An 18,269-nucleotide genomic window follows, 5' to 3' on the forward strand; every position below is an offset into this window, starting at 1 on the left:
TTTCAGCTCCATTTGCCACATGAACGCTCAAAGCCACAAAGTTGTTACCTTCCATGAAGACAGTCAGATCTCCTGCTTCAGCATCACTCTCACGCTCGTACCTTTCATTCAGAATCTGTTGAGAGTGATGTCATAGGTCGAATGAATTGTGTGAATTCCTGGATTCGCTTCCTGAGTCAGATGCACATCCACTTTTCCCTGACTTATGACACATCCTACTTCCGAGTTTCATTGAAATCCATTGTGTAGTTTTTGCGTAATCCTGCTGACAAACAAAAGGAGAACACAACCTCCCTGGTGGAGTAAATGGAATTAATCGAAAGCAGTTGAAACTGCAAATATTGGACATGAAACGTAGAAACCAACCAAGAATTTTGGAGATTTGAATTCTTTGACTTTTCATAGTTAAAAAGTATAAGAAAAAACACCTGAACCTGATTGGAGACAGATATTTAAAAGTTTTCAGTTTCATCAGGTTAAATCTTCGCTCTTCAGATCTGAACAGAGGTGAATGATGAACATGTTCCTTGTTCTTCTCTCTGAGCTTCTGGATCTGCAGCAGGTTGCAGATCTGCTCTTCTGCCTCCGTCTCTGATTCACCGTCTGAAATCTGCAGCCGAAGGAGAAACAACGCTGCGTCTCTGAGATTAATGTCTTTAACTGATGCTCAGCAACAAACTGAAGTGATCAAGACATCTCACATCGATCGGAGCTTGTAGTTTGCGAGCCAGGTCTCGGACCCGAGGACACTCCCCTTCACTTTGCCTGATTGTTGGCAGTGGCACCGACAGATCCTCCGGGATTTATCAGGCTGGTCACGCAGGAAACTCCTGTCAGTCACAACGATCTGGTGCCTTCATCAGGAGAGAAGCCAGCGTCACTAGCTGTCAGGCACAGAAACAGTGGTTTACAAAAGATTATATTCACATCAGACGTTTAAAACCGTTTAAACCAAGACGACAAGTGAGGTTCTGTAACTTAAAGATTCTGAAATATCAATAAAATCCAGTTCTTATTGGAGCTGAAAAGAAAATCAAGAATTACTTCAGTGATTTACATGTATTTCTGCTGTTGATGAATGATGATTCAAACTTAATGAATCTCATGCATCAGGCTGCAATCCTTTTAAAAGAGCGAACTCTAGTGGCCAAATAAGATATTGCAGCTGTATTTACAAATGTGATGCTCTGCTTCCCAAGTTTTTTGTTTATTTTGTGAAGCACTTTGACCTTAATTATATGTATTAAATGTGGTATATGAATGACAGTTATTATTATTATTATCATTATTATTATATTTTTTCAACAGCACTTACATACATCGCCCATATGTCCATAAATGGATATTCAAGTATAAAATCATTATTAATGAGTGTAGGAGCTATTTTCATATAGTTTGATAACATTTGTTATGCCTGTGTGACAGTGAAATGAGGTTTTATTAGTTTTACTGTGACACATCTACTGATTTTGCCTTTAGATGATCATGAAATAATGAATCTGATCAAATTAAAGCAAAACTTTGTTTAGTGAGATTCACAGAAAAATTATTTTCATCATCAGAAATCATGAGATCACAGAAAAGGACTCATTTGTGTCCTACTCACTTTTATATTTCCTTGACCATATGGACCTCAATATCTCTGAATTCCTTCCTTCCCTTTATTTTCCTCCCCTTCTTTTACCCTTTAAATATTCCTCCTCTCCTCTCCTGCGTTCCCTGACAGTTTTTCTCTCTTTCCTCATCAAGTTGACGGAGACGTCGTCCCGCTACGCCCGGAAGATCTCGGGCACCACGGCGCTGCAGGAGGCTCTGAAGGAGAAGCAGCAGCACATCGAGCAGCTGCTGGCCGAGCGCGACCTGGAGCGAGGCGAGGTGGCCAAGGCCACGAGTCACATCTGTGAGGTGGAGAAGGAGCTGAGCGTCCTCAAGACCCAACACGTGCAGGTACCTCACTCCTCCAGGGATTCATACAGTCACAGAACACTGGATTACACTCCTGTTGTTAGGTTTAAGATGTTTGATCTCCTTCTGTCCACAGTATGTAACAGAGAATGAGAGCACCCTCCAGCAGGTCAAAGCCTTACTGGCCAGCACACAGAAAGATAAGCTGGAACTGACCAATCAGCTTGAAGAAGAGAAAAGGTAAAAATCACTCATATCTAAAAGGAATATTTCAACACTTTGGAAAATGTGCCTTTAGTTTTCTTCATGTGTGCAGAGTCTGAGTCCAGGTTGAGTTCAGACTAAAGGAATTTAACCCCAGAGAATCTGAAGAGAAATCTGATTTGGATATTTAGTCTGTTTGTCGGCCAATATTATTTGGTCGTCTGTTATTTAAACTCCTGACGCCACCTTGACAATTCCATGTTTGATATTTAGGATTTGAAATCTGAGTTGGAGGAACAGCTTGTTGATATTTGGCAGGAACACGATGTCCTGTACGTGTCCTTCATGACCCGTCACAGCTGCACAGACGATTAATGACAGTTAAGACTTCACCTCAAACGACAGGCTGTGTTCACTGCATCTATCTCTCATCCAGACTCGATTCTGTTTTGTTTCTTATCACTAGAAATCATTATTTTACAGATTGGTTGTCACATGACTCTGGTTTACATCGTGTTTTTCTTTGCTCCTTCCTCCTCATGACATCACGTCCGGGAGGTGGTGGGGTTAGGATCAGTAAAGTTTGGAAAAATCCATTTTCAATATGAACAGTCAGAGCAGGTGAAGACACAAATGAAGGATTAGTCAACAGAACAGAACTGATCCTCATCTGAAACGTCTTAAATTCACAGGAAAGTTGAGGACCTGCAGTTCAGAGTGGAGGAGGAGTGCATCACCAAAGGAGACCTGGAGGTAATCACCAGCTGGATTTCAATCTATAATCCATCAATAATCCAACATGTGTGTTTTAATCTCACTAATTCACATTCAATTTTCTCAGTAGTTTCTGTTTTTTAACGCTGTAATAACACAGAAAGGCATCGGCGGTATAATTCAAACCCTGGAGACAAAAAGACAAAATGTCTCATGTGTTTAAACATGCAGAGCAGATGTGTGTTTGGGAAGATGATGTGGACTCGAACCCCCCCGAGCACTTGATTGACAGCCTTTCAGTCTCTGCATGTTTTTGGGACCGAATTCAAACAAACTGTGAGGCTTTAAGAAACCCACAAATAAATTGCTGACTCCCGTGAACTCGCATCCAATTTTTAAGCCGGGCAGGAAAGTCTGGAATCCATTAGATAAAGTAGAGCGTCTGTCCCGGGAGAGAAAGAAGCTGGATGGAAGGTAAATCTAATTTGGTGATTTCTTAATACGCATCTGGTCGGCCGCTGCACTTAGCCGCCGGACGTTTGCACCGACAAACACACGCTTGTGATTCCACATTCTGCAGTGAAGGGAAATCTCTTACCGCTAAAACGAGAGCAGGACAGGAGGAGACAGATTATCCTAAGGAAACTACACATGCAGTCGCCTGCAGTGAATTCCTGCAGAATGTTCCAGCTGCACGGAGGCTTTGCACAGTGATATATTCTCCATGGTTTGTGAATCCCATGAAAACACAACCAGTAGAGATCAGATCTGCAGCAAAGCCTTTAAATTCTGCAGCAAATCCATCATTTACCGTTTGGATTTAGTTCTAAAAACACACAAACTGTTTATTCCTCCTCTGGATCCACAATTTCCTCAGATTGTTACCGATCAGCGGCTGAAAACAATCCTAACCCCCCATTGTGCCACAGTTAAAATCTGCTACCTCTGGATTTTGCACATCCATCATCAGGCTGCTTATCCTGTGAGGGTGGAGTGGCCCCTGGACAACGATTCACACCCACACTCCTATAGTCAGTTTAAAATCTCCAATTAACTAAGTCCCAAATAGCAATAAGTCTTCTCATTGATTGTTCCCTCGGAAATCAGTGGAAAGAAATTTCAAGAAACACCTTATCCAACAGTTGTAAAGGATCCACAGCAAATATTTAATGAGTTATTTCTTGGCTCATGTCTCATCCTTCATGAGAGTTTTTAGAAAATCATACAAAAAAATCTTGCTTTACTGTCTGTGGCACCGTCCCAAGCATAACTATCATATAAAATAAAATATCAGAATCAGAATCAGAATCAGAAAGGATTTATTGCCAAGTAGGTTTACACCTACCTGGAATTTTCTCTGGTAAAAAGGTGCATACATTTAACATAAAGCATAGAAACACAATAACTACTTCACATAAGAAATAAATAATTGTATATAAAACAAATATATATACATGACATAAAAGTTAAATAAAGAGTAAAATGCAAAACAGATATATACAAGATATAAAAAGTTAAATAAAAAGTAAAATGCAAAGCAGGAGAGAAATGGGGATGTGCAATATGCAATATAGTGTTATGTTATGTGTGTTAATGTAACACAGAATTTAGTTGAGAATTGGGAGATATGATATATATGAGATATGATATAATAAAATAACCCTGGATCTGATCCTTTGTCCGGATACACACCAAAATCAAAGCGGTTCTTCGCTGACCCAAACTAAATCCTTCCATCGAGTTTCATCGGGAATCTGTTGTGTGGTTAATTGCGTAATCTTTCCGATTAAGTGTGAAAACAAAACCTTGTTGTCGTAGGAAATTCATATTTCAGTGAAAGAAAACGTAAGTGAATGTTTATAACATCTTTAAAGCAGTTGGTTGCTGGAGCTCCGTAGTTTTTCACCATTATCACATAGACGATAACTTTAAAAAAGAGTTGAGGGTCTGAAATCGACCTCTCTCAGTGGGTTCTGAGGTTAGCCCCTCCTCTTCCTCACATCTTCCCATCACGTGATCCACTGGGTTCTCGCCGTCCACGACGCTTCATCCTCTGTTGACGGTTGTTGTGATCTCAATCCATTTCCCCTCCGGTCTTCACGGGTCCTCTCTCCCTTTGAGTCTCTCTCTCTCTCTCTCTGTCTCTCCCTGTAGACACAGACGAAAATGGAACATGCCCATATCCGTCGGCTTGAGCAGAGTCTGTATCTTGAAAAGTCGAGAGCAGAGGCTCTTCACAAAGACTTAGAGAGGAGGAGGGTAAACAGAGCCCCGGCCCATGTGTCTGCCTGCAGCTGCTGTTCTGTGTGGTTCTGCATCCGGCTGCTTCTGTGTTGATGGAAAAGAAACTCACATTTAGAACTTTAACATCTCACATTTATAACTTTAACACAGGTCAAAGTCAAACTCAACCTGTCAAAGCAAACTAGAGACATAAAGAATCATTTAAAATCCTCGTTTAGAGCCCAACCGATCTGAAACACATAAAATAAATGAACAAAACTATACAGAATAAAAGATAATGCAATATGTTAATTTACATTTGCATTTTACGTTAAACTATGTTCATTTTCTTGATTCAAGTTCTACGTATGTTGGTTATTTTTATATAATGATATAAATTCATATCACACCTTTTTTTACATAATCACATTTTAGGGTTCATTGTTAAATTATGTATATGTGTGTTTTTATCAACACCTGCACCCAAAATCTATATCAGTCGGGTTCTGCAAAAGTTCTAAATAAATTCTAATAATATATAAAAAATCTGGATCAACGTCTGTTCTGATGCTACAGACACAGAAATAAGATAAATTCATTTGTATTTATCTATGACATTATATAGGCTGTTTTTATCAAAAGATTAAACATTTTAAATATCTTTAATATTCAGGTTTTACAGTTTTATTTCAACAAATCGTATGAAAGAGAAAAATAAACTCATCAGTCTGTACTCACAGATTTCCTCAGCCGCTCTGTGCAGCTCGTGGTTCTTTCTGAAAACATGAATCTTTTAAAAAATGGCTCCTGTGACCAGTAAACTCTGCTCAGAGTCTTTTAAAGAAATAAAGAAATAAAGTCTGAATAATTCAAGACGGCTGAAATCTGCTGGTTTGAGCAGATTCTGCTCAATTAGGAAGAAACAGTGAATTTGTTTTCAGGACTATTTTCACCTCCAGAGCTTTTCTCCTATCAAAGAAATATCTTGAATAAAAATAAGTAAACTAAATAAAGAAATTAGAAAGGACGATGCTTTACGGCTTCAGGCTGCACAGACGATACTATGATCAGTTTATTGTCTTTTCATTGGATTTGTTGAAATAAGAAACTTTTCTATATCACATACTATTAAATATATAGGGTAAGGGTTAGGGATAGATGTTTATTTAACTTCCACAAGGTTAGAAACATGCAAATCATGCAAATCATTCATGCACTCAGACTTAAATCTGCTCCCTCCCCTCCCTGGTGGTGTCGCCCCCCCCTCATGACCCCTGTGTTGCATCATCACCTCGACCTCCGCAGCGTCATCGGCTGCTTCAGCTTCTCACGTCTTCTGTTGCCGTAGCTGCTGTTGATTGTCTTTTTGTTTTTATCATAAACAAAAAGTTGCCGTTTTTGGGATCCGCTGCCAGCTGCACTGCTCAGATGCCCGGACTCGTAACAGTTTGAAAATCACGCCCCCTGGTGTTTCTACAGGGGGGTGAACGTCCCTCAACGCCTCCTCAATAACAGTTTCACCAAATCAAAGCCGAACGAGCCGAATTCGCAGCCATCATGAGCGATAACAAAGCACTCTGAGATTCCCACATGCAGTGAAGGTCTGATTCTGCCCACAGGGTCGATGCTCTCACGCTGCAGCAGCCTTGAGGTTGGGTAAGAGAACCAAGGTGAAAAACAGATTTGATCTTGTTCTTGGCTTTGATCCGCCCGCCCGAGCTATCTCAATTCTCCACTTCAAATCGATCTTCTTGCTGTCCAGGACATTAACCCAGCGTAGACAATCCTCTCCGACTCTCTCACTCCTGTGTGCTGTGCTGTGATCTGAACGTCTCTGATTCGAGTCGAGCAGCGACTCCGAGGTTCTGCTCCCGAGTGTTTCCCCAGATGGTTTGGAATTAACATCTGTGCACTGTGCAGCAGGTCCTCCTCCTTAATCTCTTCTTTTTTCATTTTGATTGGGATTGGAGTGTGTGCAGGATGTTTGCAGATGTGTGTCTGTGTGTGTGTGTGTGTGTGTGTGTGTGTGTGTGTGTGTGTGTGTGTGTGTGTGTGTGTGTGTGTGTGTGTGTGTGTGTGTGTGTGTGTGTGTGTGTGTGTGTGTGTGTGTGCAGTGTCTATACACGGAGCTTTATTATATTTGCTTGGCTGCTTGTAGATGATCAGAGAATTGCTGTGCTCTCCTCTCATCTTCCACGTCTGTGCACAAACTCTGAGCCGCTCAAATATTTGGACAGAGACACGTTGATCCTCGGCTTCATCAGTTCAGATGAAAACAGATACAGTGACTTTAACACATTCCATCAAATGAGTCACATTTGTTGGTTCTTATATAAATACAACAATTTTAATCATAGGAACAGTTTTTAGATGAAAATCTGATTCAATTATGTGTCCTGTTTAATTTGTACACCCACAAAACAAGTATTTAGTTTATTTCAAATGTGAGAATTTAAGATATTTGCACTCATGTGTATGTCATTGTGTCTTCTTCCATCAAATGAGTCACATGACTTTTTTGTTCTTATATAAATACAGCAATATTAATCAAAGCAACAGTCATCAAATGAAAATCAAATAGGATTATGTGTCCTTTAATTTGTACAGCCACAAAACAAGTATTTAGTTTATTTAAAATATAACAATTTTAAAATACATCTTCTCATGTGTTAGTCCTTGTGTCTTCTCGTATCTCAGGAGCCAGAGACAACGTGTCGCTGTCCACGTATGTTTGTGTTGTTTTTCCACTGACTGCACTGGATTGTGTCTTCAGTCCTCGCGACAACCTTCAGATCGTTTCCTGTTTGATTTTCCGTTTTCTCTTTAATTTCCACTGTCACCTTTTCCCTTTGGACTGACGCCGTTCTGTTGCAGGTTCTCCCGCTGTGCAGTGACGGGTGTTCCTCTCTTTGTCACCAGCAAACCACGGTGGAGGAGCAGAGTCGCATCGTGCAGCTGGAGGAGGAGCTCGCCCTCAGGAGAGCGGACATCAAGACCCTCCAGGCCCAGCTGGGAGGGGGGTGCGACTCCAGCTCGCAGCCGCCCGGCGACGGGGACGCCACGGACGCCACCGAGCCCGAGACCGTCCTCCTCCGCCAGCAGCTGCTGTCGGCCGGACGCGAGCACCACAAGGAGAGCAGCGAGCTGAAGGAGAAGCACCAGACGGAGTTAGCAGCCAGCCAGCAGGAGGTGGAGTCCCTGAAGACCGGGGTGCAGAAACAGATCCAGGAGATCAGTGAGCTGAAGCAGAAAGTCCAACAGGCCAACAAGGAGAACGTGGACATGATGGACACCTGGAAGGTATCTGCTGGTTTCTCTCCGTCCAATACAAACAACAGCAGGAGGTTTAGTTCTGTGAATGAGTCACGTGTGTGTTCACTGATGTTTGAAATACAGAAACTAGAAGGTCACACGGTTATGAAACACATTTAAATTCACTGGGTCCAGATTTATATTTGGATCAGCACCAAATTACACAAACTCAATGAGATGCATTAACACAAGATATGATACAATAACAAAAAACACCATAAGATACAATATGATCACATAAGATCAGATAATGTTCGATTAGATGAGACAGAATAACATAAGATGCGATAAGACATTAGTTCCACATCAGGCGAGTTTGTCCATATCTCACTTTTTTACAAAATAGAAGCATCAGTAAAAACGTAAAAAAGAAGTGAAACATAAAATTTTACATAAGCAAATATAAAGACTATAAAGTATATGTACAGCTTATGTGTCTGCAAATTGGATTGCACATACAAAAATATTGAAATATTGAAAAGAGGGATTCAAAGTGTCCAACAAAACTTTTCTTCCTGTAAAGTTCAGACGTTCACGGTCCCTTTAGAAAACTTATTTAAATTCACTGGGTCCAGATTTATATTTGGATCAGCACCAAATTACACAAATTCAATGAGATGCATTAACATAAGATATGATACAATAACAAAAATACACCATAAGATACAATATGATCACATAAGATCAGATAATATACGATTAGATAAGACAGAATAACATAAGATGCGATTAGATATTAGTTCCACATCTGGGAAGTTTTGCCATATATCACTTTTTAACAAAATAGAAGCATCAGTAAAAACGTAAAAAAGAAGTGAAACATAAAATTTTACATAAGCAAATATATAGACTATAAAGTATATGTACAGAATATGTGTCTGCAAATTGGATTGCACATACAAAAAAATTGTAAAGTTCAGACGTTCATGGTCCCTTTAGAAAACATATTTAAATTCACTGGGTCCAGATTTATATTTGGATCAGTACCAAATTACACAAATTCAATGAGATGCATTAACATAAGATTTGATACAATAACAAAAATACACCATAAGATACAATATGATCACATAAGATAAGATAATATACGATTAGATAAGACAAAATAACATGCGATAAGATATTAGTTCCACGTTAGGGATGTTTTGCCATATATCTCTTTTTAACAAAATAGAAGCATCAGTTAAAACATTATAAACAAGTAAAACATATAATTTAACATAAGGAAATATAAAGACTATAAAGTATATGTACAGTTTATGTGTCTGCAAATTGGATTACACATAGGATATGATACAATAACAAAATACACCATATGATACACTATGATCATATACGATTAGAAGACAGAATAACATAAGATGAGATAAGACATTAGTTCCACATCTGGGGAGTTTTGCCATATCTCACTTTTTAACAAAATAGAAGCATCAGTAAAAACGTAATAAAGAAGTTAAACATACAATTCAACATAAGGAAATACAAAAATGACTATATAATATATGTACAGTATATGTGAATCCAAATTGGATTGCACATTAAAAAAATTTGAAGTATTGAAATAAGGGATTCAAAGTGTCCCACAAAAACTTTGCTTACAGTAAAGAAAAGTCCAGACTTCCTTTGTGACATTGACCAAGGAAACCTCAGCAATAATAGATTGTAAACAAAATATCACTTTTAGCAAATTAGAAGCATCATCAAAAAACTTAATAAATAAAAAATACAATTTAACATAAGGGAAATATATAGACTATTTAATATATGTGTCGGGTAAACAGGATAAATAGACTGAAAATAGGATTTCAGATAAACAATGTTGAAATACTGAAATTAGGGATTCAAAGTGTCCAACAAAACTTTTCTTCCAGTAAAGGAAACCTCAGCAATAATAGATTGTTTCATCAAAATTCATGTTTCTCTTATATTCATCCAGTGCAGCCACATAATCCTCCTCATTTCCCTCCACAGACTAAGTTTGACTCTCTGGTGAGCGACCACCACCGGTCTGTGGAGGACCTGAAGGCGTCGCTGAGCAGCAGCCACGACGCCCCTGAAGGTCACGAGCAGGACGCCCAGGAGCGGAGAGCCGTGCTGGAGAGCCTGAGGATGGAGCACCAGCTGGAGACGGAGAACCTCAAGGCCAAGCACAAGATCGAAGCTGCCATCCTGACCAAGGAGCGGGAGGACCTCTGCTCTCGTCTGCAGGAGGCCAAGGAGCAGCTGGAGCAGGGCAGCCACACCTGGAGGGCGGAGGCGGAGCTCAAGAGCGGGAAGCAGGCGCTGGAGGAGGCGACCGGGAAGCTGGTGAAGGCGGAGCAGCGGCTGGCGGAGATGGAGACGCTTCAGACGGAGCAGGGCCGGAGCACGGAGGAGCTGAGGGCCAGGCTGGAGCTGTCGGAGAAGAAGATGACGGATTACCAGGCTCTGCAGAAAGCTCAGGCCGAGAGCCAGGAGGAGATCCAGAAGCTGGAGGAGACCCTGAGGGTGACGGAGAACCAGCTGCACGCCATCCAGGCCGACCGCTACACCCCCCGGGACGCCAACGTGAGTCGATGGAGCCAGAAAACCCAACCTGCTGAAAGTCTGTTTTTGAATTCCAGCTCAACTCTCCTCCTCTTCCTGTTTCAGGTGATAGAAGACAACGACATTTCAGAGGAGAAGATGAAGCTGAAGCAGAATATCGAAGGTATCTCAGTCCTTTTATTTGATTAACAAAAATACATGTGTTATATCTTCAAATGTGTGATTCTTATTCCTCCACAACGTGATCAAAAGGATCAATACTATGTTCTTTTAGCATCATTAATATCCATTAATACTCACCTTAATGTGTATTTATACATGTGAGAGTTACAGTGAGATGCATTTTTCTGAATTCTACAATTTAAAGGAATGATTTGACATTTTGGGCAGTGTACATATTCCCATTTTGAGAGTTAAGGCTCATATATGCTCAAGATTATATTGATTAAGATATAGATTACATTTTTTTTATATTCAAGTAAACCTGTCCAACCCTCAAGAGGAAGGAAACATCATCAGTCTCCTTTACAGTCTTGTTTTTTCTCCTTGTTCCTCAGAACCAATGGAGAAGTTGTTGAATGAAAATACATGTGTTATATCTTCATATGTCTGATTCTTATTCCTCCACAACGTGATCAAGAGGATCAATACTATGTTCTTTTAGCATCATTAATATCCATTAATACTCCGGTTTATGTTGTATATGTTGTGTATGTTTACAAGTTGCTGATTATAATGTGTATTTATACAAATGAGAGTTACAAATAGATGCATTTTTCTGTATTCTTGATTTTAAAGGAATAATTGGACATTTTGGAAAGTGCACATATTCACATTTTGAAAGTTAAGACATAGATTTATGCTCAATATTAGATCTATTAGGATTTAGATTAAATTTTCTGTATATTCACATTAAACCTGTATAACCCTCAAGAGGAAGGAAACATCATCAGTCTCCTTCACAATCTTTTTTTTTCTCCTTGTTCCTCAGAAACAATGGAGAAGTTGATATTAGTTAATAGTTATTCCTCCACAACGTGATCAAAAGGATCAGTACTATCAATGTTCTTGTAGCATCATTAATATCCATTAATACTCCTGTTTCAGCGTTTATGTTGTATAAGTTTACAAGTTGCTGATCATAATGTGTATTTATACAAATGAGAGTTACAAATAGATGCATTTTTCTGTCTTCTTGATTTTAAAGAAATAATTTGACATTTTGGGAGTTAAGACTTATTTATGCCCAACATTAGATTGATTAAGATTTAGATTGAATTTTCTTTACATTCACAATAAACCTGTACAACCCTCAAGAGGAAGGAAACATCATCAGTCTCCTTTACAATCTTGTTTTCTCCTTGTTCCTCAGAAACGATGGAGAAGTTGATGAAAAGGGAAAAAGAAGTCACGACTCTCACTTCCCAGGTCGAAGGCCTCAAATCGCAGATGGGAGGTAAATGTCCTTTTTCCACGGTGACCTTTTCACCGTGACCTTTTCAAAACTCTGACGTCCGATGTTCTCCTGCTGGTTTTAATTTAAGATGTGAATCTCTTTAGAGGGATTCGGTCTTTTCTCTCAGTGTTTTTGTGTCTATTTTTAAATCATGTTTTTCTTACAGTGTTGAGGTGAAACTTGATATTCGTTTTAAAGCGTTTCCTACCCATCAGGCAGTTTGAGTTTGAAACAGACACGTTCATTAGTGGGTATTAGTGTTTCTCTCTTTGTACTTGTACGTCTGGTGACTGCAGGCTTCACTTTACTTTCCGAGTTGTCTCGCCGAGTTCACCGCACAGACACTCGTCTTCATCTTCATATTCATCTTCATCTTCTGCGTTCTTTAAGTGTCGCAGAGAAAATCTGTCAGCCGGCTGTCGTCAGCAAAGAGAAGATCCTCCAGATCAAAGGATTCAAAACGAGCTCAGATTGTGAAACCGACGAGCTTTGAAGAACGTGTGAATGTGTTGGTTTAGATTTAGACTTCATTTGTTTGAGTGTTCAGATGATTTAAGTTTTACAAACAGCCGACTTCATCTGCAACGTTCAAGAACCTCGGGAAAAACTATAAAAAAGTAGAGCAGACGAGAAATATCCAAATAAAATAGGTGCTTATGAACATTTTGCACTGAACTAGGATTTTAAGAAACTCTTCTATATCGATATATCAACACAAACCCTTTAAAAATGTACTTAAATATGCGTAAAAATCCACCGTTGTGTTGTTTTCCTCTCGTCTCCAGCGCTGGAGGGAAAAGTCCGGACGGGCGAGAAGAAACTCGACGCCCTGGCGAGGGAGAAGATCCGCGTGGAGGCCGAGCTGGAGTCCGTCGCCAAGAAGTCCCATGATGCATCTGGGCAGCTGGTCAGCATCAGCCAGGACCTGCTGAAGAAGGAGAGGTGAGGTCTCATCGACTTTACAATCTGCGGCAGCACCGTGTGGATCATGGAAGTCTGTAATGAACAATAATCCATCATATTATCAATTTGGTAATGGACACATTCTGGGAGCCCGCGGGCGCTCGTTGGATTTTTATTGCACATGTTGTCAACCTGAACAATATTGTTTGAATCATGCTGTTTAATTCCCCTAATGTTTCATCTTGTTAAAGTCGATGTTAGGGGGGGGGGGGGGGGGGGGCGGGGGAATCAGCAGGAACATGAGCTTCACTTATATTTCTGACAACCTGAGGTTTCATGATAAAAGAGTGAGGAGCCGTCAGGACACGTTTTTTCATTCTGTTCAGAGGCTTTACAGTAAAAACACAGTAAAAAGTATTTAAAGTGAAAATTAATAGTAAGTAGTTAGCATTCCCTGTGATATTAAACTAAAGACGTGTAAGAAGAATATCATTAATATGCTGTTGAGTTTAAATGTAGGCGTTAATGATATGATGGATTAAAATGTAGGTGTTGTTGGATAAAGATAAGAAACAATATGGAAGTGTAATCTCAACGTTTACATATTATCAACAATTTTAAATCTTATGGCAAATGTTAAAGATGGTATTTGTTCATCCCACGTTCGCTCTTATTTTAGCTCTTTTTTTGGTCTCCACCATCTCCTCAGGGAAATATATGTATTTTTCTGAGCTAAAGTTTCCACTCTGCTGACCAGCTGGTTGCTCAGTATCTGTGGTTGTCGTCTGGCTCTGGTGAGGTAACATGTGACGAGGATTTTCACTGGGTCAGGAAAGGAAACAGAAATAAATCAGCTAAACGAATTAGAGAGGAGCCTCTGGTGATGATCTGTGGATTCGTGACATGGTCGGTAGTAAGATATTGATCCGTGCAGCTTTATGATGAGTTTGACGAGTTTCCAGTCCTTCTCAACCCTGGAATATGGAATATGGAGCGATTGGATGAAGGTGGAGAGGATGAACTGAAAGTTTCTCCTCAGATTTCCATCAGAATCTGAGGATTTTTATCAGCTTTGCACATATATCGCTTGTTTTTTCCGACGTTACCACCACACTGATGTGAAACTAAAGGTCTGACTCTCTGGGTCTCGTCCTCTTGAGGGAAAACGATGAAGACCTGTCTGTCTCTGACTGAATTCGTTGTCTCTGGCTCACGATTTAACGTCCTAGCTTCACTTCCAGGATAAATATTCAATAAAACTCTGACAAATAGGAAGTCACATCATCCTCATAGAGCTGCAGCTTCTTTGTTTAAGTCCAAACACGCTCACGATCAGACAAAGCATTTTCTCCACAGCGCTGTATTAACTCAGATTGGCCTAATTGTATTACATTATTGGCCAACCTACATTACACCGCTCCTGCATTATTGATGATGATGATGTTGGTAAAAGCTGCCAGGCACTAACAGTAAGTGCCGGCTGGCTGCAGCCGAACATCTCTGTGCATCATAACTGCAGCGATTACGATGCACGCAATAAAAGTATATTCCATCCAGTGAAAGATTCAGCGGCCGACTCGCTCTGAGTTATTGTTATTGGAGGAAATGATCATTTCAGTTTTTCGTAATGTCACTGATGTTATATCAGTGCCTGACACGAGTCCAGGAGAAGGAGCGAGCTCATCGACTCAGTAAAGAAGACTTTGAACGTGGTTACACGTGTTTTATTTCATAAATTCTGTTAGATAATTCATGAAAGACGATTATTAAGAAGTCACGGTCGGATATGACTCGTCACAGAAAGATCTAAAAATGTAATTTCATGTTTGAGGCAGTGCTGGAAAAAAAGTGAGGAAGAGGACAAATAAAATCTCCTGTCATTGTTTCAACAATCAATTTTATTGATTGATATTTTTCTGACCACATGGGGGCAGCAGAGTTGCAAGCTATGCATGACGTTGACGTGATCTCCTCATTAAAGTGATCGATGCATTGAAGGGACACGTTGTGCTTCCCTGCCTTTTTAATGCAAAACCATTTGATGCATTATTCATATGAAAACATCCATTAGAGCAGCTTGAGTATATGTTCAGCATGAAGAGAAGTTAATATTTGTGTTTATATAAATATATATATATATGTGTTTATAAATACATGTGTAACTTGCTCTGTGTATATGTAGTTGATGTGGAGCTGCACATCTTGTTTGAGGAAGGCGTCCGTCCTCCCTCACATGAACAGAGAGCGAAGCCGCCCCCCCGCTCCCTCTGGCCAGACAGGCCCACATCTTATTCTTATAATGGGCTGCAGAGCTTTTGAATAATAATGAGCTTTGTTCAAGGTCTCAGCTTCATGTGTTCCTCCTAAAATCCTTTAGGGCAGAGTTTCACTGTGAGTCAGAGACACCCACAGAAAATGGCTTTGTGTGTTTCTTCCTCTCAGCAAAACATTCAAGGTTCCTTGTCTCCTCTCGTTTTGCCCCCAGGAGCCTGAACGAGCTGCGGGTTCTGCTCCTGGAGTCGCACCGCCACTCGAGGGACATGGAGAAGGATCTGAACCGGGACGTGCACAAGGCCGAGTGGAAGGTGAAGGAGCAGAAACTCCAGGACGACATCGGGACGCTGCGAGAAAAACTCCTCCTGCTGGTAAAGTTTAGAACAGAGAAATGCTGCATCGCTAATCTGACTGCTAATCCTCAGAAAGTCGAGTGTAACGAGCAAAACAGGTTTAAACCAACCCTCAGAGACAAGTTCTGGTCAGATTGTGTCTTCTAACGAGCTTATTGGTTATTCTACTAGGAAATGAATAGATATATTAATAGATTCTAGTTTTTAAAGTATAAATTCAGGCTGAGCATCTTTTCTACGATGCTCCAGTTATTCTGTTCTTTCTCTAAATCTGGAATATGTTTCTCTAGAGTTGATGCACAAGGTGAATGTGCACAGACCTTTCGTCCCTTTTAAGGGTTAAGTTGCAAAAACAAGCTGGATCCTACATTTTCCCATTAAAGCGTCTGCTTTTAGACTCTTTTCCCCCCCGAGGCAAACAAGCGCATCATTCAAACTCCACAGCAATAAATTAAAATGCAATTATTTTCTCTACACATGCAAAATGCTATAGCTGAGATAACCCTGTGACTTCACCAGAGTTATTTTCATAGAGTGATTGAGACACAGAAAACATGAAACTGTTCATCGCACAGAAAATGTTTACGTTCACATGAAAAACATTACTTTATAAAAACTTATCATAGGTATTAAAATGTTCCCATAAAATCTATTATACTATATATCCATGTTCCAATCGTTCAGTGAATATATGAATAATGTAAAATCCTATATTTCCCTCACGATTTTGAATTGTGACTTTTCTTCAGAGCCGGGAACATGCCTCACCGGACCACCGGCGCTACTCCATGCTGGACCCCTCGGCTCTGGACTCGGAGGTGACCCGCCTGCGCCAGCGGCTGCTCGGCACCGAGGACGCCCTGAGGAACGCCATGGACCACAACCAGCAGGTGGACCAGCTGGTGCAGGCCATGCGCAGGCGTCCGGACAAAAGCCCGGTAAAGCTGCAGGGAAACGTTTAGCAGAGAAACTAGAAAACTAGAATTTGGTAAAAGAAAATGGTACGAGAGAAGGGTTTTGATTCAAAGGAAGCTACTGTAGTTAAATATCCTCTCGTCTGACTTTGAATAAAGTAGATCAGCAAAATGTCAAAATAGTCTTTTAAACCCTTTAATGATTGAATATTTTGTTTCTTTCAGGCACATGGAGCCAATTCAGCCAATGGGATTCATCATCACGAGTCAGGCAGCACTCGAGATGTTGGTATTAGTTTGTTTTTTCCTCTTTTACCACGTTTATCATCATGATTTTATTAAAAACCAGTCGATATTAACAGGTTTGAACTTTGTGACTTCGCAGGATCAACACTGATCCGAGCAGTAGAGACGAAGCTGAACTGAGACGTCGTCCAACATTTCCTCTCCTGATTCCTGCGATGGAACTTTTCAGTTGACAGTTACAAACCAAATCAGCAAATCTCTATCTCCAGTGAATTTATGTGTCGTTGCAGAAAGCTCCTATTAGCCAATCACGAAGGCCGCTTAAAGTTCTATACAATATAACCAGGAAAACGGACGAGACGAGGACGTGAAGACATATCCTGCTAATCGGCAACTTCTGATGATTTACAGTTAGAAAGTTTTAAATCCACAAGTTGCCAGGAACATTTGACAATTCAGAAAAAAAACAAGACGGCTGACGGACAACGATGTGAGGACTTTGTGTCTCGGTTGCTTTGTTTGTTTTATTTATTTTGCGTTTTGCTCCTCGGCTCTGTAGTAATCATCCGTACTGTGGGCAAGCCGCCTCCATATCTGATGAGAAGACCGGAAGTGTCCATTCTCCTGTTTAAGTGCTAATATGAAAGTGACCTGTATTATTGGAAGTATTAAAAACTAAAACTTCACCCGAATGTTTTTAAATCTAAGAGACAAACACGGCAGTTTTGAAAAAAATGGCTTTTAAGCAACTTTTGTTTCATCCTTGGTTGTGATGAGTTTGAATCTTCGACTGTAAATAAAGACGGACGACTCCCCCCAGCCGAATTGACTTTTGTTTTGTTTTGTTTTGTCCATGTCGTATTTGTTAACGTGGAGAAGGTGGGGTGTATGACCTGTACTGCAGCCAGCCAGCAGGGGGCGGTCGTGAGGATCTGGCTTCACTTTGAGGGAGCTGTCATGTCGTCCATCTTTGTTTTCAGTCTCTGATCCAGCTTTGAGATCTTTGTACATGAAGCCCGTACTTTTTGTCTTTTAATCCGCCAGCCAATAAAAATCCTCACGCACAGAAACCTTGAACACTGAGTCCGATGTGTTTTATTTCTCCGTTGGTTCTAAATAATAAAATAAACACTGGGTTCATCGATCCTGAGAAGCTGTCAGGAACAAGGAGAATTTCATATTCTGATCAGCTGAAATTATCCCGATGGCTTTCAGGACTAAATTCTGTGAAACAAAAAA

General features: G+C 40.3%; 1 protein-coding gene across 1 annotated transcript in view; it reads left to right on the forward strand.

Moving 5' to 3' along the window:
• The window catches only part of clip2 (CAP-GLY domain containing linker protein 2), a 31,812-nt gene extending 13,717 nt beyond the window's left edge, over positions 1–18,095 (forward strand). The window contains exons 5-17 of the mRNA XM_061086580.1: positions 1,750–1,947; positions 2,042–2,145; positions 2,802–2,862; positions 6,666–6,716; positions 7,966–8,346; positions 10,330–10,905; positions 10,990–11,047; positions 12,257–12,340; positions 13,126–13,282; positions 15,729–15,888; positions 16,620–16,808; positions 17,010–17,069; positions 17,170–18,095. Coding sequence (XP_060942563.1) covers positions 1,750–1,947; positions 2,042–2,145; positions 2,802–2,862; positions 6,666–6,716; positions 7,966–8,346; positions 10,330–10,905; positions 10,990–11,047; positions 12,257–12,340; positions 13,126–13,282; positions 15,729–15,888; positions 16,620–16,808; positions 17,010–17,069; positions 17,170–17,181 — 2,091 coding nt within the window. The 3' untranslated portion in view covers positions 17,182–18,095. The remainder of the gene's footprint in view (positions 1–1,749; positions 1,948–2,041; positions 2,146–2,801; positions 2,863–6,665; positions 6,717–7,965; positions 8,347–10,329; positions 10,906–10,989; positions 11,048–12,256; positions 12,341–13,125; positions 13,283–15,728; positions 15,889–16,619; positions 16,809–17,009; positions 17,070–17,169) is intronic.
• The last annotated feature ends 174 nt before the right edge of the window (positions 18,096–18,269 follow it).

This window comes from Limanda limanda, chromosome 14 (genome assembly GCF_963576545.1).
Source record: "Limanda limanda chromosome 14, fLimLim1.1, whole genome shotgun sequence".
NCBI classification, from domain to species: domain Eukaryota; kingdom Metazoa; phylum Chordata; class Actinopteri; order Pleuronectiformes; family Pleuronectidae; genus Limanda; species Limanda limanda.